At 39.3% G+C, this 22,233-nt stretch overlaps 2 protein-coding genes across 4 annotated transcripts; both read right to left on the reverse strand.

Annotated features, from left to right (window-relative positions):
* Positions 1–529: 529 nt before the first annotated feature.
* LOC117597323 (mitochondrial chaperone BCS1-like) lies at positions 530–15,793 on the reverse strand. 2 transcript variants are annotated; one of them, XM_053234520.1, is made up of 6 exons: positions 7,044–15,793; positions 6,114–6,298; positions 5,493–5,632; positions 5,039–5,233; positions 4,880–4,943; positions 530–3,129 (listed from the first exon to the last, which is right to left on the reverse strand). In XM_053234520.1, exons 2-6 carry the CDS (start codon positions 6,227–6,229, stop codon positions 3,063–3,065), a joined length of 582 nt encoding a protein of 193 aa, XP_053090495.1. In that variant the 5' UTR covers positions 6,230–6,298; positions 7,044–15,793; the 3' UTR covers positions 530–3,062. The 2 variants fall into 2 exon arrangements, with proteins under 2 accessions (XP_053090495.1, XP_053090496.1); XM_053234521.1 differs by lacking the exon at positions 7,044–15,793 and having other exon boundaries at positions 6,114–7,023.
* Positions 15,794–15,944: 151 nt separating this feature from the next.
* On the reverse strand, positions 15,945–21,006 carry LOC113526132 (sterol 26-hydroxylase, mitochondrial). Of its 2 annotated transcripts, XM_034304247.2 has the most exons (9): positions 20,666–21,005; positions 20,226–20,416; positions 18,853–19,052; positions 18,515–18,712; positions 18,188–18,351; positions 17,914–18,080; positions 17,265–17,346; positions 16,974–17,174; positions 15,945–16,412 (listed from the first exon to the last, which is right to left on the reverse strand). In XM_034304247.2, the coding sequence occupies exons 1-9, from the start codon at positions 20,921–20,923 to the stop codon at positions 16,284–16,286; spliced, it is 1,590 nt and encodes a 529-aa protein (XP_034160138.2). In that variant the 5' UTR covers positions 20,924–21,005; the 3' UTR covers positions 15,945–16,283. The 2 variants fall into 2 exon arrangements, with proteins under 2 accessions (XP_034160138.2, XP_053090494.1); XM_053234519.1 differs by lacking the exons at positions 15,945–16,412; positions 16,974–17,174; positions 17,265–17,346 and adding an exon at positions 17,353–17,607 and having other exon boundaries at positions 20,666–21,006.
* Positions 21,007–22,233: the final 1,227 nt, after the last annotated feature.

Raw genomic sequence — 22,233 nt, forward strand, 5'->3', positions numbered from 1 at the left:
AAAAAAATAAGCATATTTTTTTGGTTTGCATAAAAAGTTAAAGGTTTACAGTTTTGATTTTATGATTTCTCTAAAATTACCCATTTGGGGAATTTAAAATTGTGTTAAAATGAACCACATTAGATGAACGGTGATCCTTCTTTTCAGGAAGTAAGACAAGACCTTTGTAACCGAGAGTGCTATTTGCAGGTGTAGTCCTCTTCTCTAGTTTTATTTTGGCTGGCAGTCAAGTGAGTATGTGAGAGTTCAAGTAAACATGAATGTGGACTTCAGGAGCAAAACTTGCTCAGAAATATTTGTAATCTGATGCAACTTCATTTCTGGATCTAGCTGTTTGTAAGTGTAATCCAGAGTAATAAAATACTTTGAAGTAATTAATATTTTAAAAACATTTACTACATTCAGACTGGGCTTTATGTAGAAAATATCCAAATCAACAAAAATATTTCTTCATGCATGTTTGTGCTTAATACTGAGGGTAAGTGCATTCCTCTTTTAATATCCATATTTCAGAGTCCATTTCTACCCTTGCCCAGAAAGTGGCAACTTGTGCGAAGTAGGTGTTCAACACTTATGAGCCATGATAGGAAGTCAACATGGGTATTTGATTCTTTAGATAATCACAGTAGCATATTTTGAATAGAAGTTCCAACACACTCAAAGTAATAATAATAATAATAATAATAATAATAATAATAATAATAATAATAATTATTATTATTATTATTATTATTATTATTATTATTATTATTATTATTATTATTATTAAAAAATATATGTATCAGCACCCTCCAAGACACTCAAGGTCAGCTTACACAGTAAAAGTCAGTTAGGATTTATTTATTTCTGTTAGATTATCTGGAACATATTCTTGTCTAGTGGGCTGGTTTTCCAGCATGTTTGACGCATTAAAATCGTAGGACTGGGTTTAAACAGGATGAAAAAATCCTGCTGTATGTATGCTGTACACTGCAGCATTACTCCCTTGTTTCTGTGTAACAGTTTAAAATACTGTCAAATATGATTTATTTGAATATTGAATATTTAAATACAAGAGTGAAAAATTTCACAGCTTTCTTTTTTACTTCAAATATTGTGCATGTTGTCAAAATGGCCACACACCATCAGAATTCACTTCCTCTTTGACATCTATTGAAGTCTGATTTGTCCATTTTACACATTATTTCATTTTTGTAGTTCATATCATTGCTCCCATTACATTCTTAAATTTTTGCAACATTGTCTATAGCACCAGCAGGGTCCATTTTATAAAGCATGAAATGTCCCTGCACTTGAGCCGCGCTGAGGTCTGTGTGTGCTGCCAGTGCACGTGCTGCGAATCTTTCCCCCTCAGCTGCAGACTCCAGTGGGTAGAACCTCCGGAACATCTGAGTGAGCTGATAATGTGTACAATATCCAACATACTGCTTCAGATCCACACGATCAGGTCTTATTAGAGCTGGATCATGTCTTTAGTGCATGAAGGAAAGGTAACAAAGCAAACATAGTAGGTCAAGACTAAACAAACAGTAAATGGTTCATTCACACTGTTAGACTCTAAAAGTGTTAGTGGCATGAATGCCACATACAGTACGATAAGTGTAGCTATACCACAGCACTGTAATTTAAATCACAGGTTTATATTAATGCACTAGTTCTAGTATGTTTCTATAGTAATAATAATTATAGTAAACAAATCTAAAACAAAAAAATGCTGTTATTTAAAAAAAAAAGTATACTCTTTTTTTTAAAGCTTTCCTGCTTTCCGCTAAAAGGCATTTATTTGTCCTGAAGACTTTCTTGTGGTGGAAAACCTTTACAAAGCACTGACAATGTAGACTCTTTCCATAAATGTTAAATAAATATCTGCTTACAGAAAACTTCAACATATCAAGGAGTTTAGGTTTTTATTAGTTAAATAACATGTTTCTTAATCTGTTTTTTTAATAGACTTTTTTCATGCATTCAACAGAGCTATGGTATAACACTTTGGGGAATGCTATTATAGGAAAATAATTAACTTCAACCAAAATGAAAGGAAAGCAATGACAAGTTTCACTGCCTTACACAGAAAAAGCAGTGACATTGGTTCCCTTAACTAACGACATTTGGTAGCAATCGAACAATGAACTAAATGCCATAAGTTATAAAAGTAATTATTGCTTGTATTGATCAATATTTTTAACTAAATAAGCCAAACAAGAAACACCTATTTATTAATCCATGAGTAAAACACATTGACAAAAAACCAAATAATAACTTACATGAATAATTTAAAACAAATGTTTGCTGTTTATAAGTGAGGCTGGGTTCAAATATTTACACCCAGAGACCTATGTTTAGCCGACTATTAACATTTGGTAACATGCTGTAATTTAATTAATGCTAATTCATGAGGACTTTTTTGTCATGGATGGAATAAATGCAAGTAAGTGTATTTAGTTATGCAAGTAGGTGTATATAGTTAACATTTGAACTAACGTTACCATTGTTAATATTACTTAATTGTACTGTTAACATTAAGTGTATTTAATGCTTATGTTTATGATTCTGTAAATGTTACCTAATGCAGTAAATAATTACAGTTAAAGGAATCTTAGTGTAAAGCTTTATTTTTACTAATGCACCGTCCTCCAAGAAGTCCGCTAAACGTGAGCCTCCCCATGCCCTGGTAGGTATGGTAAAGTATATTTTAATACTTGAACATTGAAATATACATTTTATACAAATATACTTATAATATATATAAATATAAATATAAATATACTTTACACAAACAAAAGTAAAGTGAAGTGTGTGTGTGTGACGTCTCTGATGAGCAAGCAGGGCGACGGTGGCAAGGAAAAACTCCCTGAGATGGTGATAGGAAGAAACCTTGAGAGGAAGCAGACTCAACAGAGAACCCATCCTCATATGGGTTTACACTGTAGTGTGTGTGTGTGTGTGTACAATGTGTGTTGGTGTAGTCCATGGAAAACAGCTGAAGCGTCTTCGTGGCAGTATGAAGCATTGCCGGTGGACAGGTCCAGAGTGAAGGGGGGGAGGTCTGGATTACCAGCAGCTCAGGAGTGATGCTCATCTGGTCCAGAGCGTAGGGGGGTCTGGATCACCGGCAGCTCAGGAGTGTAGCTTGGCAGAAAGAGAAGGAAAGTGGTTAGGTACACTCAGTCACCGTGTGGAGATAAAACTCAACATCCACGAGTCCCCCAGATCTACTCCTTTGTCTAAAACACTAGTCGCTAAATGCTAAGTTAAATAAATAAGTCTTCAACCTCGACTTAAACACTGAGACCGTGTCTGCTTCACGTACATTAACTGGGAGGCTATTCCATAATTTTGGGGCTTGGTAAGAGAAAGCTCTGCCCCCCTGCCGTGGTTTTGGCAATGCGTGGTACTGATAGACAGCCTGCATCCTTAGAGCGAAGTAGGCGCGGCGGAACGTAAGGTACTAACATATCGCTTAAATACTGCGGAGCGAGACAGTTTAATGCTTTATAGGTTAGGAGTAATATTTTAAAATCGATGCGGAATCTTACTGGGAGCCAGTGTAATGTAGATAAGACTGGCGTGATATGCTCATACTTCCTAGTCCTAGTAAGGACCCTCGCTGCTGCGTTCTGAACTATCTTATTTATACAGCTTATTTATACATCTAGACGAACATCCAGATAGTAAAGCATTACAGTAATCTAATCTGGACGTGATAAATGCATGGACTAGTTTTTCAGCATCACTTAGCAAAAGTATATTACTAATCTTAGCGATATTTCTGAGGTGGAAAAATGCTAACCTGCTTACATTATCTACATGCGACTCAAATGAGAGATTAGAGTCTATAATCACACCGAGATCTTTTACTGTTAGACTACTTGAAACAGAGAGACCATCTAAAGTAACAGTGTGATCTTTAAACCTACTTCTAGCGGCTTGTGGTCCCAGTACCAGAACCTCTGTTTTTTCTGGGTTTAGCAGGAGAAAGTTGCTTAGCATCCAGTCTCTTATGTCTATCGCACATGCCTCAACTTTCTTTAACTGGCTATTCTCATCTGGCCTAGCTGAGACGTATAACTGTGTGTCATCAGCATAACAATGGAAGCTAATATTATGTTTATGGATTGTTTTACCTAAAGGGAGCATGTATAACATGAAAAGCAGTGGGCCTAAGACTGAACCCTGCGGAACGCCATATTCTACTCGATAACGTGCTGAGTGGTCACCGTTTACATCTACAAACTGATAACGATCAGTTAAATAAGATCTAAACCAGTCGAGGGCTGAGCCCTTAATTCCTACGACCTTTTCCAGTCTGTGAAGAAGGATATTATGGTTGATAGTGTCGAACGCTGCGCTAAGGTCGAGTAAAATTAATAGACTAATGCAACCCCGATCAGAGGCTAATAGCAAGTCATTGATTACTTTGACTAATGCTGTCTCTGTGCTGTGGTGGGGCCTGAAACCTGACTGATAAAGTTCATAGATATTATTACTTTGTAGATATGAAATTAGCTGCTGCGCTACTACCTTCTCTAGTATTTTAGATAGAAAGGGAAGGTTTGAAATCGGCCTATAGTTAGTTAAGTCGTTAGGGTCAAGGTCTGGTTTCTTTACTAGTGGCTTAATAACAGCTAATTTAAGTGATTTTGGAACGTACCCATTGCTCAGTGAGGAGTTAACTATTTTAAGCAGGGGTTCAGTTCCAACTATTACGGTTCCAACTATTTGCTTAAGAAGACGTGTTGGTACCGGATCTAACAGACAGGTTGATAATCATTGTGAGATCTTTACTCTTCGCTATCTTAAAATACTGTATTACACTGAGGTAACTTAGTAATTACAGAATGATGCTTTTTACCAAGATGAAGTAATAAACTAGTCTTACATGAAGCTGCTCTTTCCACAGCCCGGAGGTCCATATAACAAATATCCCTGTCTGTACGGGATCCCTACAAAAAATCAAATATTTATTAAGGACTCAGAGATTGAAACGTACTAATATTCAGAGACTGATTCAATAGATTAAGTAACTGTTATGGCATACCTCTGTCATTATACCACTTTGGATTGCTAATAAATTCTTTTACATCATCCACAATCCTCTCAGCTATTCCATTCTCCAGGACGACAGAGGACAAAGGGCGCCGACGACGGGGGAAGCCAAAAGGCCTCCACTCTGTACCAATAGCAGTGTACATCACAGTGCGGCCTTCTTCCTGCTTCAGAGCCAGCTCTCGTGCTACAAACAACAAATCAATCGGTCTGGTTATTAAAAATAAAGACCTACTTCATGAAAGAGGTCAACATTAGCAGGTAAAGTAGAAATCATTGTATCAATACCATTGATTAAATAACTTGTACATAACTTATAAATAACTTATATTTAAAGTCTGTATAAAATTGTGGCCCAGTGCTTGAATAATAGAAAAGGGTTATTGCAGCCTACATGTGACTTGTCCTATGCATATATCTGGTATATATCATATATCTCTCCCTACCTTCCTGCAGTATGTTGAAGAAGATTTGCCGGTCCCTGCCAAAGGCTGTAAAGGTGACAAATTCCCAAGGTGTTCCTGTGTGCAGATCCACCATCTGCTTTTCTCTGGTCCTCTCCACTCTTATCCATTTTCTGCCATACCTAATAAAAAAAGCGGGCTATTTATTACATTATTCATTCATTCGTTTCATTTTCCAAACAGCCAGGACAGTTAATTCAGCAACATGAATCTCGCAATGTATATTGGGTACCGCACAGATTCCCAATCCTGGAGACCCCTGCCTTACACTGTTTTAGTGTTTTTCCTTCTCTACCATATAGTACATGCTCCTAATCAAATCAGCTAATTAAGCTTCCTTCCTGAGCTGTGTGTTAGAACAGGGAAAACAATAAAATGTACAGGAGTGCGGTTACAACAGGACCAGAGTTGGGAACCTGTGTGGTAACAGATATAAGTTGCAACCCTTTTCTTATCTACAGAATTTCAAGGCACTCGTGAGTATAATCTGCTTTAATAAACAGATTATACTCACGAGTGAATTTAAATTTTGTAGATAAGATAAATATGGTAAATATTGTTAAGACAAGCCTGATGACACCTCTGACAAATGTGATGCCTCACCAAGTGATGTGATTTCCAGGACTTGGGTGGAAATCAAACTGTGTGTAGACCCGTCCACTCTCATGCCGCATGTAGGGGTTGTCCTTCAAAGCCCCAAGAAAATCAGAAAAGGTCATTATTTGGCTGTGTAGAAGTTCTCACTCAGTAATTAGGAGCAGTATTGCTTCTCCTCTCGACTGTGCATTCTGAAAAACAAAACATTGGAACACAAACACACATTTATAATAGCTAACAAAATACTGAAATAGTCTTGAGAGGGCTTCTCCTGCAATGTGCACCATCAGCCATAACATAAAAACCACTGACAGGTGAGGTGAATAACATTGATTATCTCATTACAGTGGCAGCTGTCAAGAGATGGGATATATTAGGCAGCAAGTGAACAGTCAGTTCTTGATGTTGATATGTTGGAAGCAGGAAAAATGGGCAAGCACAAGGATCTGAGCGACATTGACAAGGGCCAAATTGTGATGTTTAGAGGACTGGGTCAGAGCATCTCCAAAACGGCAGGTCTTGTGGGGTGTTCCCGGTATGCAGAGGTTAGAATCTACCAAAAGTGGTCCAAGCAAAGGCCAACTCGTGAACTTGCGACAGGGTTATGGGCTCCCAAGACTCATTGATGCACATGGGGAACGAAGGCTAACCCATCTGGTCCGACCTCACAGAAGAGTCACTGTAGCACAAATTGCTGAAAAAGTTAAGGCTGGCTATGATAGAAAGGTGTCAGGACACACAGTGCATCATAGCTGCAGATGGGTCAGAGTGCCCATGTTGACCCCTGTCCACCGCTGAGTGTGCCTACAACGGGCACTTGAGTGTCAGAACTGGACCATGGAGCAATGGAAGAAGGTGGCCTGGTCTGTTGAAACACATTTTATTTTACATCGATTTATTTTACATCGTGTGGACAGCCGGGTACATGTCTCTTACCTGGGGAAGATTTGGCACCAGGATGCACTATGTGTAGAAGGCAAGCCGACAGAGGCAGTGTGATACTCTGGGCAATGTTCTGCTGGGAAACCTTGGGTTCTGGCATTTTAAGCATAGATAGTTTGAGAATATCCTCTCAAACAGATCTGGATGGCAGAAAAGGAAAATCAGAACATTTATTATGCATAAATTTGTGAGTTTGAAGATATCCATAGAAGGAAGAAGGTAGTAATTGGAACTTGGCTGAGAGATCAGTAAAGGTGATCTGTCTATCAAAAAGTGAAAAGTCTATCAATGTATAAATCCACCGATGTCTAGGATAGCCCCTGCACGCTCCAGAGCCTCCAGCATCTCTCGGGGCCTGCAGCACCCCGCATGTCTACGGCCTTTCGCTCTTTGGGCGGCAGAGCCCTCAGGATCTGGCCCATGGCCACCCTCTCGAAGATCTTGGTGGCAGAGAGGATCTCAGTTTGTAGCCACCTTTTGGCGGTGCACAACAGGACATCCACATGGCTGAGAGTGGTGTCTTTCTGGTTGTAAACTCTGCCACCGCACTGGTCAGGGAAAGGCCGCAGCATACGAGGTTCTCCTTTTTCAAGAGGTCATACTGGGCAGCTTCGTCAGGGGGAAGTGCTTGGTAGGCCATCTGGGCCTCCCCAGAGAGAAAGGGAGGGAGGGGCCCAGTCCTCCCTGGGCCAGATCTCCCACTGGGCAACTGGCTCGAATGTGAGCAGAAAGGCCTCAACGTCATCATCCTTGGTGAGCTTGGTGAGGAGACGCTGGGCCTCTCGGCAGGGGTCGGGGAGGGGGACTGCAGTGGCGGGTGGTCCTTTCCTCAGCCCTGCTGGAGATTCCCATGAAAAAACTGCTGACACACTGTATCCATTCTGAGTTTGGGATCTGTTTTCATGCCCGCATCCTCCACCCCTGTAGCAACTCGCGAACACAGGAGGGCGGAACACTGACATCAGGAGACAGAGGGTTGAGGGGAGTGTGCTTTTTATTTGTGCAGTAGGTGCAGCAAGCAGGTGGATGTGTGGGTGAGTGTGGCTGGTGAAGTGGAGTAAGCTCTGGGTCGTCCCAGAGCTGGGTGCGGCACGCTGGAGGTAGCAGCAGGGCAGTGGGATGTGCAGGGCATGGTGGTGAAGTTTGGCGACTGGGAGTCTGGGCTTGTCATCCTCGCTGACATCGGCTTCTATGAAGAGAGTAGAAAGGGAAAAAATTAGTATATGGTATCTCCTTACACCGTCTGCCTTGAGAGCGGCCGCTGGCCCCTTTTGTACTCTCAAGTCTTCTGCTGGAGGGTAGATTAGCATCACCGCAATCATTGGCTGCCAGCTGTATTGAACTCCTACGCTCCGCCTTGCAGCCACGTGTTCTCAGGCTGTCCAAAATAACAGGGGTGCTGAACTGGCGCTGTCCATTCAGCACCCTGGCAGCAGTCGTGCGAGGAGTATTGTGCAAATTTTTTCGCGGGTTGCCAGCCCGCCGTCATACTATCTAACAGAGGTGGGTAATTTTTAAGTAAAATTCTTTAAATGATTGAGCAATATACACCTAGGATGTGCACCTAGGTACACATTCAGATAAAGATAAACAAAATGGTAATATGGCATTGGGAGAAAGCTTGGCTTTGTTACTTATAAGGAAGAACACACATTTTGAGAAAATTAATTTTATTACCTGAGAACCTACCAAAACATCTTAATATGTCAATGATTTGGGGTATAGAGGATGTTGGAACTGATATGAATTGTTAAATCACAGGTTGTCAGCATAACAAACACTCCATTACCTGTTCCCCTCCTCCATATGCCTTGAAAGTTAGTAGTTGTTTTAGGCATAATTGATAGGGGTTCAATAGCTATTGAGAATAAAACCAGACTAAGGAGGCGACCTTGTCTTGTAGCTCTGGAGAGAGAAAAGTAATCAGAATTTATCTTGTTGGTTGTCACATAGACTTTAGAAGTAAATTTTGAACCCAATCCAAGCTGTCTCTACCGCAAACATACAGTATATAACATATTATACACAAACATACAGTATAATAACCTCAGGCAGCTCAGAGGGAGAGGGTGAGTATATGACACTAAGAGTATTTGAAAATGAATTGTGGCCTTACAAAAATCCTGTTTGATCAGTAGAAATCACAAGAATTTGTGATTTTTTTCTAATTTAGTTGGGAGGAGTTTTGCAGAGATCTTTATATCCACATTCAAAAGCAAGAAGGATCTGTATGAACTACATTCCACCAGGTCTTTCCCAGGTGTTAAAAGGAGTGTTATAGAGGCTTCAGTTAAAGTCTGTGGTAAACAGCCAATCTTCAGTGCATTATTATACATTTGCAGAAGCAGAGTGGCAAATTTACTCGACTTTTTTGTAAAACTCGATTGGATATCTGCTTGGGGCTTTACTAGTATGTCATTAGAATTTTTCAGGGTTCCACTTATTTTCAGACTTTTATAAAAATCACATCAAATGTCCTATTCATTTGCATCTGAGTGAGTGTGTGTCTGGAACAATGGAATGGAGGCATGTTGCTTCAGTCGTTTTACTTCATAGCCTCCAAACAGGAACAGAGTATACACATTCAGTTGCTTTGTTTCTCTGTTTTACACACACACACACACACACACACACACACACACACACACATACACACACACAGGCTGGCTTATCCAGGCAACATGTTCAGCTCATACTTGTTTAAAGTAGGACCAAAAACTGGCATTGTATTAATTAAGCATATAGTTGGTTAATAAGACAAAATCAACCCCAGTCTTCTCTGACATGGTGAATGCTGTAGGACGTAAATTGTATATGCAAAAGTAGCATCTTCTTCCCGGGAGAAGAAAGGATCTCTGGGGGCTGCATATCAGATAGGGACCAGAAACCACTGGTTTGAGAAGAGAAATATGAATTACAGATCAGATTCCATAAAATGGAGGCTACATCACTGGATTGATTTGATATATTTTATATATTTGAGGCTGTGCTTACAACATGGAAACCTGAGACTGAGGTCCTGGGTTGACAACCAGACATCATGTTGAGGTTGATCATTGGGACCCCTTATCATGTCTACTGTCCACCTTCTATGTTTGTGCCTGGCTTGCTGGATGGGTCTCTAGCCCTATGCACTCAACATTCCTGAGGCATTTTTCCATGACTAAAACAATAGAAAATCTGGGTACTCAACTCACTTATGTCAGAAGTCTAAAGGCAATTGCTGTATTCCTTAAATAAATGTTTGAAATGCAAAATTATATAACACAAATTCAATTCAGTTCAGTTCAATTTTATTTGTTCAGCACTTTTAACAAGTGTCATTGTTACAAAGAAGCTTTTTTTATATTGGGAATATATAAATCCTTATTGAGCAAGCCAGAGGTGATAGTGACAATGAGAAACTCCCTGAAACGGAATAAGTAAGAAATCTTTAGAGGAAGAAGACTCAAAATGAACCCATCATCATCATCATGACATTGTCTGTTTTCATTCACAAGGCCTTTGTCCTTCTTAGAGTGGCTCTAAGTGGATAAATCCTTCTGCTCCAGAAAATGAAAACTGCCTGGTCTGTCTGCCACAAGCAACGTGCAGTTGATTACATTGACCTACTGCTGACATCCAGCTTCACTTAAAACAACTTTAATATCTAGGTGATAAAAACAAAAACACTGTGAATTTCTGATCAGATTGGAGGACATATTAAAATATTAAATATATCTTACTATGGACAGTACATATTCGGAGTTGACTTTTACATCAATGTTTCCACGTGGAAAATTTTCTGTATTCAGACTTGGGTTATACAGGTGTTTAACTTGAATTTTATAATTGCCCCATGCACCCTACAATAATTTTTTTGTGTGCACTTCAAATCTCCTATGTTGTCTGATTTTTCTAGTATGTAGCTTTTGGGACAGGAATATATACTCTTTATGCTAATGTCTATAAAGTTATGCACTTAAAGAAAAGTTAAGCACTTTCCTTTAAGCCTAAAAAAATTGATTGAGAGAAAATGCAGACTGATAAAGTGGACTGCTTTCATTATGCTATTTTGAGTATTTTACTCATGCTGATATCATACAAGAAAAACAGGATTAAATTCAAGGTCAGAATCACACAAAATTGTTACATATTGCTGGCACATCTCACACACAATTGATTAAGTATTGCCTATGTATGTAGTTACATCTGAGGTCTGAGTAACAATATGCATCATTTTGGTAATAAGACCTCAATGCACAGTGACCATAGAGAAAAAATGTCCTCCAATGATGACATCACTTTCTGACAAAAGACATCCATTTATAGTAACAATTGGGTACATTCTAAATATAATAATAAATTAGTATTAATAAAATTAATAAAATAATACAATAAAGTACTATATTCAAACAGTAAGTGACATTTCCATTTATGGTAAATGTCTAAACTGCCTAGCATATGATTTGAGTACAACTCTGCATTGTACAATAAATGGTGAAATGTAATGGAAACAACTGCATGTTAAGGCTATTATATAGTATAATACTTATGTAGAATGTAAACATGCTTATATCACAGCACTGTTAAATTCTCCATTCTGATGGGTCAGAAGGTGTTGATTAATTTTCTTTTACTGCAACTCTGATAAGAGTTCAGCTGCAAGGTTTATATTAATGTGATTGTTCATACATATGGACATATATGGTGGACACTCCATATAAATGTATTTTAAAACATGTAATATTGTTTTAACAAGTCCAGTCTCTGTGATTTGTAACTCTCAGAGATAAAGCTCTTCATTTAAGTATCTATCACTTCAATTTTTTTTAAGCAGTCCAGAATGAATTGCACTGTTATAAATAGGAAAATTTGTACAACTAACAAACACACAGAGACACACACACACAGGACCATAGGCTAAGCCCTTCATATCTCAATATTCAGTCCAAGCAGTCATGTCTACTCTGGAAGGGAACTTATCATCCTTTCTCATCCATTCCTCCTGCAGCTCCACACTACATAGTGAAATGCTCTACATGTTACCAGCCCTTACCTTAAACATGGGGCCATAAAGCTGCTAACTAAAGAAAAGATGGAAAATAAATATAGGTTAGAATTAGTCTGCCTCATAGGTGACAGATGTATCTAAAACCACCACTTCTGGATAAACACTTTATGGCCAAAATATTGTATACAGTATGTGAACACCTGACCATCCACCTACATGTGTCTCTTACCATGCTCTCCTGTCCAAATTTTCATCTGAAGTGACTTCTGCTAAGACTGCCTTCTACAAAGAAAAGCTGGAATCCTCTGCACAATATCCTCAAAAGCTCCACAACATCTTTTCTTCACTACTCAAACCACCGACTCCTCCTGTTCCATCCTCCCTGACTGCTGAAGACTTTGCCACTTTTTATGATGAGAAGACTAGAAAAATCTGCTAGACATTCACTTCTACCCCTACTCCTACACTACACACTGAGGATTCTCCTTCTGATTTGTTGATACAGTTTTCTAAACTAACAACAGAAGAGATCCTGCAAATCATCTTATCCTGCAATCCTACCACCTGCCCATTGGATCCAATCCCTTTCACAATGCTCCAGACCATCTCTCATCTCTCACCACTATCATCAATGGCTCCATAACATCTGGTCATGTACCAACCTCATTCAAGAGAGCAAAAGTTATTCCCATCCTGAAGAAACTCACTCTAGATCCCTCTGACATCAGCAACTACTGACCGGTATCACTTCTCTCTTTTCTTTCTAAAACCCTTGAAGGAACAGTCTACCATCAGCTGTCTTGCTATCTCTCACAGAACAACCTCCAAGATCCCAATCAGTCTGGCTTCAAACCGGCACACTCCACAGAGACTGCCCTTTTGGCCGTCACTGAGAAGCTACATGCTGCAGTCCTCATCCTCCTTGTCCTTTCAGCAGCGTTTGACACAGTGAACCACAAGACTCTCTTGTCGACCCTCATGAGCCTAGGAATTCGTGGTGCAGCATGGCAATGGTTGGCTTCCTACCTGCAAGGTCTGTCATATCAGGTAACATGGAGGGGATCCACATCTGCTCCTCGCAGACTCTCCACTGGTGTTCCACAAGGCTCAGTACTTGGTCCTCTCCTGTTCTCCCTCTATACTCAATCTCTTGGTGCAGTCATATCCTCACATGAGTTTTCATACCACTGCTATGCAGATGACACTCAACTCATCCTCTCCTTCCCTCCCTCAGACACTCATGTTTCTGCTCGGATATCGGCATGTCTGGCAGACATCTCATCATGGATGACAGCTCATCAGATGAAACTTAATCCCACCAAAACTGATCTGCTGTTCATCCCAGGTGATTCATCCCCATCTCAGGATCTTGCAATCTCCCTAGACAATTCTCTGATCTCGCCTTCATTTACTGCACGCAACCTTGGGGTAACCATGGACAATCAACTGTCCTTCTCCTCTCACATTGCTTATCTGACACGATCATGTCGATTTCTCCTTCATAACATCAGAATAATTCGTCCATTTCTTTCCACACAGGCCACACAGGTGCTTGTTCAGTCCCTTGTCATTTCAAGACTGGACTACTGCAAATCACTCCTGGCAGGCCATTCGTCCTCTGCAACTGATCCAAAATGCAGCTGCACGATTGGTTTTCAACCTTCCTAAATTTTCCCACACCACCATTGCTATGCTCTCCCTCCACTGGCTTCCTGTAGCTGCCCGCATCAGATTTAAAACACTGATGCTTGCCTACACAGCCAAAAACGGACCAGCGCCCACTTATCTCAAAGCACTTATCACACCTCGCGAGGCACCACGCTCCCTCCGATCCTCTAGCACTGCTCGACTGGTCCCACCATCTCTCAGGGTACAAGGAAGGCATGCATCGAGACTCTTCTCTTTTCTGGCACCAAGGTGGTGGAATGAACTTGCCCTAGATGTCCGAACAGCTGAGTCACTGGCAGTCTTCAAACGACGTCTAAAGACTTACCTCTTCATAAAGTACTTAAGTTAGCACTTACAAGAAAAAAGTTTTGGACTGATGGTATTCCTAGTTTGTGACCTAGTGAGCCAATATCAGAATGTAATTTGATAGACTTCAAAGCACTTTTGTAAGTCGCTCTGGATAAGGGCATCTGCCAAATGCCATAAATGTAAATGTAAATGTGCTTTTTGAACATTCCAAACCAATGGCATTAATATGGATTTAAAATTCCCTATTTTACCTTTTTTTTATTATTCATTTCTTGTATACTTCACTCTTGGATCTTCAGTATGGGGGTCAAGTCTTCTATGGCAAAGCCGAAAAACCCACAGAACTCCAATTCTTTCCCATTTTCTACAGTTTTTCACTTCTCAAAAATCACTGTATGACAGTATAGGCTGAATTTGCAAGCAGTGTTACATTAACTAACAAGCATAAAAAAAACAGACCACAGAAATGTTCCCATGCATGCCAAGCCTACCATACCCACAGCTCATGCATTCGCTTGTAGTACCATTTAAAGATCATCCTCTACAGTAATGTGGGAAGAGTGATCTCAGAGAGGTCAGCTTCAGTCCTGATGTTCTCAGGAGGGACAGAATCTGTAGCATTTCTTCCTGCCTTTCTCTGTATGTCCAGACTGGCTGTTATGGGTCTAAGGAACACAGGAATAGCTGTTGTCTCAGTCCTACACAAAGCTAGACATCCCGCTTTTAATGGAGTTGGAAGCTGGAATGTGCAGCTTGTGTTTCACTGGGAAGCAAAAGGAAGTAAAGACAATACCTTGTAAAAAATGGCTGTAATTCCTAAACAGTTAATGCAATATTTTTGTTAAACCCATTGATAAAGCTGAAAGTCTACACTTCAGTGATATCTTGATTTCAAACCATTGTGGTGATATGCAGAGGCAACATTACAAAAATTGTGTCACTGTCCATGTACTTATGGACCTGACACTATACACATATATAATCAGCTCCAGAATTATTGGCTCCTTTGGTAAAGATGGGTAAAATAGGGTATTAAAATGTATTTGTGGTTAATTAGCACAGTATCACACTGAAAATATGACAGAAGGCTAACCTTACCTTTAACTGAAGTTTCACTCACTCACTTTTAGTAACTACTTATTCTGTTCAGGGTAGCAATGGATCTGGAGCCTATCCTGGAAAAACTGGATGTGAAGCGGCGATACACCCTGGAAGATGTCAGGCCATTGCAGGGCAACATGCACACACACATTCACATAATCATTCACACCTAGGGGCAGTTTAGCACAGGTAAAATACCTAGTCTGAATGTTTTTGGGAGGTGGTCTGGACAGCCTAGAGGAATCCCACATACACAGAAACTCTGCACAAACTAAGCTATTAAACTAATGCAAAGATACCCGCTGTGCCACCATGCGGCCCAAAAGCAAATTTATTCTAGGGCTACAAAAAAAAACCCATTGCATTTTAGCACTTTGTGCAAACCTCCCTTTCCCAATATAACAGCAATGTGTCTTCTATAATACTTGATGAGATTGGAGAACACAGAACAAGGACTCTGAGATGTTTCCTGAATACACAGTCTCTCCAGATCCTCCAGGGTCTTTGGTTCTCTCTTGTGGACTCTCCTCTTCAGATCTCTCCATAGTTTCTCAGTGGGGTTTAAAATTGTCTTTACGCGGGTTAGGTTAGTGACCTTGTATAGCCATGACAAATGTTTGATTCTGTGGTCTTTTATGCATTCCTGTATAGATTTGAATGAATGATTTGCATCATTCCCTTGCTGGAAAATCCAAGCATAGCTCAGTCATAGCTTCTTGGCATTTTCATTTAAAATCTCCCAGCACTTCATGGAGTCCATGATCCTGTGTATCTTAACAAGATTCCCAGGGCTTTTAATAATGAAGCAGACTGTAAACTGGATCTCTGGTAAGGTGGAGTTACACTGAACTTTATTATATTACTTCTCATAACGTGCAATAGAAAAAGATCATACATACATACACACACCAATGAGATTACAGAGTGTACTTACAGAAAGATTGGTAGAATGACTGAGTTCAAGTTAATTACAGGTAGCAGAAAAGTCTCTGTGCATTTGGCTATTCATCTGCCTATGACAGGATCATGGTACTACATTGCGCTACCACGGCACTGCGCACATGTATCTCTTTGGAGAAAGGGGATTTAGAAAGAGTTTTTATGGAGGCTGTATGGATTTCTTTGGCGGCTTACTTTGATGGACTTTAAAGCTCAGAGCAGCTTTAAGTGGTTACATGTTTCCGCTCCAGAAAACGAAAATTGACTGTTCTGTCTGCCACAAGCACAGTACGACTGAGAGCTTTGACCTCTCCCACATTGGGATCCAGCTTGACTTCAAACAGCTTTATTATCTAGATAAACACAATAAAGTACAACATTTAAATGCTTCAGATATCAGATAAAATATCAAAACATAAAAAAATCTACACGCGTATACAGTGGACATGAGAAGTCTACACATCCCTGTTAAAACTACATGTTTTTGTGATGTAAAAAATATAACCAACATAGACATATTTTAGAAAAAAAAAAGAAAAAGAAATAACTTTTGTGTGCACCCCCCTTAACTAAATTTTCTGAAAGCACCTTCTGCTTGTAACACAGCACTCGGTCTTTTTGCATAAGTGTCTACCAACTTAGCATATCTTGATTTGGCAATTTTATTCCACTCTTCCTTGCAAAAGTGCTCCAGATCTATCAAATTGCAAGGGGATCTGTGCACAGCCCTCTTAAAGTCATTCCACAGGTTTTCGGAGGTATGTGCCAGAATAGATTGGTATTTGGAACCATCTACGAGTCCCTCTATGACTAGAGCCCATTTTTCACAGGAGTGTGTAGACTCTGTCATATTCATTGTAACTGCTGAATAACATATGATCCATATGTTCCAGTAATGTCCTCTGGTTTCTTACCCTTGCCAGACCCAAGTGCATCTCCAGTTCAGCAATACGTTTACCAACGCATGCTCTCACTCCAAACCCAAATGGAATGGATCCAAATGGGCTAGGTCGCTCCCTCCCATCCCGTAACCAGCGTTCAGGCTTGAAGACTTTTGGTTCAGGGAATATTGTCTCATCATGAGTGATTGCATAATGATGCATTATAAACGAGGTCTGTTCATAAGAGTGCTTGATTAGTTAAACAGTGATTTATGGAGGACGATATGTTTTAGAAATAAAATAGTTAGTGGGAAAAAACAGTACCTTCTTAGGGAAGAAGTGTCCTCCAATAATCACGTCATTTTCTGATAAAAGGCGTGCGTTCATGGGAACAACTGGGTACATTCTAAATATAATCATAAAATAGTCTTAATATAATGGATAAAATAAGCAATTTATATAGAATAGGTAACAGACAAAGGACACATTTACTTTAATGATAAATATCCGTACTGCCAAGGATATTATATAAGTACACCTGCATTGCACTTGTCTTTGGTGAAATAGAGTGAAAAAGGCCTTAACTAGCCACATACAAAGCAATAATCCAATAATCACGTCATTTTCTGATAAAAGGCGTGCGTTCATGGGAACAACTGGGTACATTCTAAATATAATCATAAAATAGTCTTAATATAATGGATAAAATAAGCAATTTATATAGAATAGGTAACAGACAAAGGACACATTTACTTTAATGATAAATATCCGTACTGCCAAGGATATTATATAAGTACACCTGCATTGCACTTGTCTTTGGTGAAATAGAGTGAAAAAGGCCTTAACTAGCCACATACAAAAAAGCTTTACTTTATGTAAAGTACTTTATGTACCACATAGCATAATTTGATGTATGCTATGTGGTACATAAATACAGTGTTCATGTACTTATAATTTATTTTCTTCTATCCACCTTAGAGTCTCTTTGATGACAGCCTTGAGGTAGGGCATGCTGTTTATGTCCTCAGCTGTTGGAATTTTGTCCCCCTTGATGATGCTGTTAACTTCCTGATACAGTGTGTCCTGTGCCTTTGGATCTTGTGACAGCAGGTACAAGGCCCACATCATAGTGTTGGATGTCTTAAGAGACAGGACATTTATTTAGTTTTATTCTTCATTATACTTCTTATCACTATAGGTTTTCTACTAATTAGCAAAGTTACATAGTAGTCTACTGTTATCCTTACTGTGTCCACTCCTCCCAGGAGCAGCTCAGTAACGCTCCCGTAAACATCCTTTTTGCTCATGTTGGTGTTGGAAAGCAAGTAGCTGAGATACTGTCCTGAAACTTCCTGACCTGCATCCAGGCGCATCTGAATTTCCTCCATCTTCCTGTCAATTAGCTTGCAGCCTAGTCAAAGTCATGCAGATATTTTTCTTAATTTAAATAAACACACAGAAGAGGTAATAGACTACTTCTAGATAAAAAAAGAAATCATACATATGTACTAGAGAAGAGGGACAGGAAGAGAGAGGGAAAACTAATTGTTACAGCAGTCTCTTCATCATCTCACCGAATCTGAAGATTCCGTCCCAACCACTTATGTAACGCCGCCAGAATGGCAAATAATTACGAGTCCACTTGGGTAACAGAGACACAACCATAGTATAAGTGAACATCTGGGCAATGGAGTTGATGAAGTTTTGAGTCTCTGCTGGAATCTCATTCTCAAGACAGCCAATACGAGTCTCAAACAGTATGCTGGAGATTCCTGAATAAGCAGGCATATGTCTCATCTTACATTTGTATCATCACATACAATATAAAACCCATAATTATATGAGCAATCTATACATATTCCAGCTAGATATAATTGTTGGGCAGTAATAATTAAGACCTGACAGGCCATACCTTCTAGAGAGAAACGGTACAGCTCATTGGACATGTTGGGTACCAGGTCTCCAGTGGAGCTCATCTTGCGTAGATGACATATCCGTTTGATAAAATCTGTGACCACTTCATTAACTACATTGTCATACTTCACAGAGTCCTTCGGATGCAGCATACGCTTGTTCAGCACAGATCGGAGTTTGTACCATTTCTCTCCTTCTCTAGTGGGGGAAAAAACGCAACATATTTCACAGAATTTTCAACAAATGAAAATTGTTGGTAGAAACTAGGGGAAGTGTGTGTGAATGATTTAGGGAGCCCAGAGCTAGACAGGGGCCGTGGAACACACCTAGGATGTGGTTCATTAAGTGATCAGGACTATGCCTTAATCCTTGCAGTGTAAACTCTGAAAGGTTTCTCTTTCTAGAGGGTGAATTTTGCAGTCATTCTAAGTGTACTTATGGGTAGTGGAAGCTGAGTGGTTAAAATGTTGGATCATTGATCAGAACCTTGTGAGTTCAAATATTAGTAATGCTAAGCTGCCATTGCTGGGCACCTGAGCAAGGCCATTAACCCTTAACTGCTCAGTTGTGTTTTTGTTGTTGTTGTTGTTTTTAAGAGAGATAAATATCAGTAGTCAAATAGTGTTTACCAAATGCTGTAAATGTACTTCAATGACATTTTTTTATCTGAAGCTTCCTACTCGTCACACAATTGCTTACATTTATGTATAGAAGTATATTAGATAACAAACAGATGTGCTAGGCAAAGAAAAAAAATTCAAGTACATCAGTCTAATTTACAAATGAAAATATCATATGTGCAGTTAAAAGCTATTGTGTAGATCTGTATGTTTTCTAAGGATTTTGCTTTAAACTGTAATCTATTAAAACAGCAGAGAATATAACAATTGATATTTTAAACAATTTTTAGCATTTGATTAGTATCCCAAGTGCGTCTCTAAATCAGTACTCCTCAATACAAGTTGTCTCGTTTGGCCAAGTACTGGCATTTGTACATAACATACTGCATAAAAGTGCAGAAAACGTCCGTAATACAAATATATAAAACAAATTGGAAATATACTATTATATTATAATCCAAATCTACAATTTCTTCTTTCGAGTTGTCAGTGAATGCGCCAGAAGTTTTACGAGTCACTGAGAGTCAATTCAAAGAGCCGACTCATTTGCGAACAACACATCACTAGTAAACAATGTGACGTCATTTCCTGAGGTCTCAGCGCGGAACGGACGGACGCTCACTGCTGGGAAAATCCGATGCTAAGCTGGGCCTGTTGCAGCCCGTCTAAAGTAAGCCTTAAAATGAAATAAAACAGCAAAAACGTACAACAAAACACTCATGCACACATAAAGAAACACAGTGTGGCTTACTCAGTGACAGGACCATAGCCCAAACCATTCATATCTCGGTATTCAGTCCAGAGAGTCATGTCTCCTCTCCTAGGGAATTTATCATCTTTCCTCATCAGCTCCTCCAGCAGCTCCACACTAGTCAGCGAAATTGCATGCCCGTTGCCACCTTTTACTTTAAACATGGGGCCATAAAGCTGCTTTTCATATAACTAGAGAAATTACAAAAAAAAAAAAAAAAAGCATTAGGTTTTTGTAAACGTCATTAGATCTTCAACATGAGAGACATGTCGAACAATCACAAGCTGCACAGAATATCTTTCAATTTTCTACAGTTTTGTTTTCATTCTTCAAATCTTAATCACTCACAAACAGTGCCAAGTATCAAGATGACTACCAGCACAGCAAATAAAGCACACAGCAGTGAAATGCCCCCCTGTGCAGATCCTATATCACGGTACCTGCAGCTCATGCATGCGATTGTAGTACCCTTTAAAGATCATCCTGTACAGTATTGTGGGAAGAGTGATCTCAGGGAGGTCAGCCTCAGTTCTGATGCTCCCAGGAGGGACAGAAGCTGGAGCATTTCCACCTGTACTTCTCTTTAAGTCCAGATTGGCTGTGGTGGACCTAAGGAGGACCCGAAAAGCCGTTGCCTCAGCTGAACGCAGAACTAGACGTCCTGCCATTAGTAGATTAGGACCAGAATATCTAAACATCAGCTCGTGTTTCACTTTTCAGCAAGAAGGAGGAAGGACAACACTCTGGATTGTTAACTCTTCACTTAACAGAATGCACACTGCTGTAACAACACTGTGGCTTAAGAGCACTCTTGAACTTTGATATGTGATGATTCCTATTCATTGACAGAAACTGCTCACAGTGCAGTTTGCCACATGAGCACATACCTCTAAAAAGTAAATTAAACAAAATTTGCACTTTAGAAAGCTAAACAAGTTAACAAACCTACATTTCAGGTACCTTTCTAAAATCACCAAAGGTCAGAAATTTAAAATTATTCTCACACAGCTCAGTTTAACTTGTATATGGATAATGGAACAGGATGCTATAGTACTGTACTTCAGCCATTATAGTCCACTCACTCATATTTTAAAGGACTTGTATCTTATTCTCTGCCAATCAAAAAGTTTAATAAAACTATGCTTATTTCAAATGCTCATTCACTCAGTAAAAAAAATAAGCATATTTTTTTGGTTTACAGTTTTGATTTTATGACTTCTCTAAAATTACCCATTTGGGGAATTTAAAATTGTGTTAAAATGAACCACATTAGATGAACGGTGATCCTTCTTTTCAGGCAGTAAGACAAGACCTTTGTAACCGAGCGTGCTATTTGCAGGTTTAGTCCTCTTCTCTAGTTTTATCTTGGCTGGCAGTCAAGTGAGTATGTGAGAGTTCAAGTAAACATGAATGTGGACTTCAGGAGCACAACTTGTTCAGAAATATTTGTAATCTGATGCAACTTCATTTCTGGATCTAGCTGTTTATAAGTGTAATCCAGAGTAATAAAATACTTTGAAGTAATTAATATTTTTAAAACATATACTATATTGAGACTGGGCTTTATGTAGAAAATGTGAAAATCAACAAAAATATTGCTTCATGCATGTTTGTGCTTAAGTGCATTCCTCTTTTAATATCCATATTTCATAGTCCATTTCTTCCCTTGCCCAGAAAGTGGCAACTTTAGCGAAGTAGGTGTTAAACACTGATGAGCCATGATAGGAAGTCAACAAGGGCATTTGATTCTTTAGATTATGGAAGTTCCAACACACTCAAAGTAATAATAATAATAATAATCATCATAATAATAATAATTGTTATAAAATTTATGTGTCAGCACCCTTCAAGACACTCAAGGTCAGCTTACACAGTAAAAGTCAGTAAGGATTTATTTATTTCTGTTAGATTATGGAAACATATTCTTTTCTAGTGGGCTGGTTTTCCAGCATGTTTGACTCATTAAAGTCCTAGGACTAGGTTTAAACAGGATGAAAAAATCCTGCTG

Source organism: Pangasianodon hypophthalmus, chromosome 5 (assembly GCF_027358585.1).
Source record: "Pangasianodon hypophthalmus isolate fPanHyp1 chromosome 5, fPanHyp1.pri, whole genome shotgun sequence".
Classification (NCBI taxonomy): Eukaryota; Metazoa; Chordata; class Actinopteri; order Siluriformes; family Pangasiidae; genus Pangasianodon; species Pangasianodon hypophthalmus.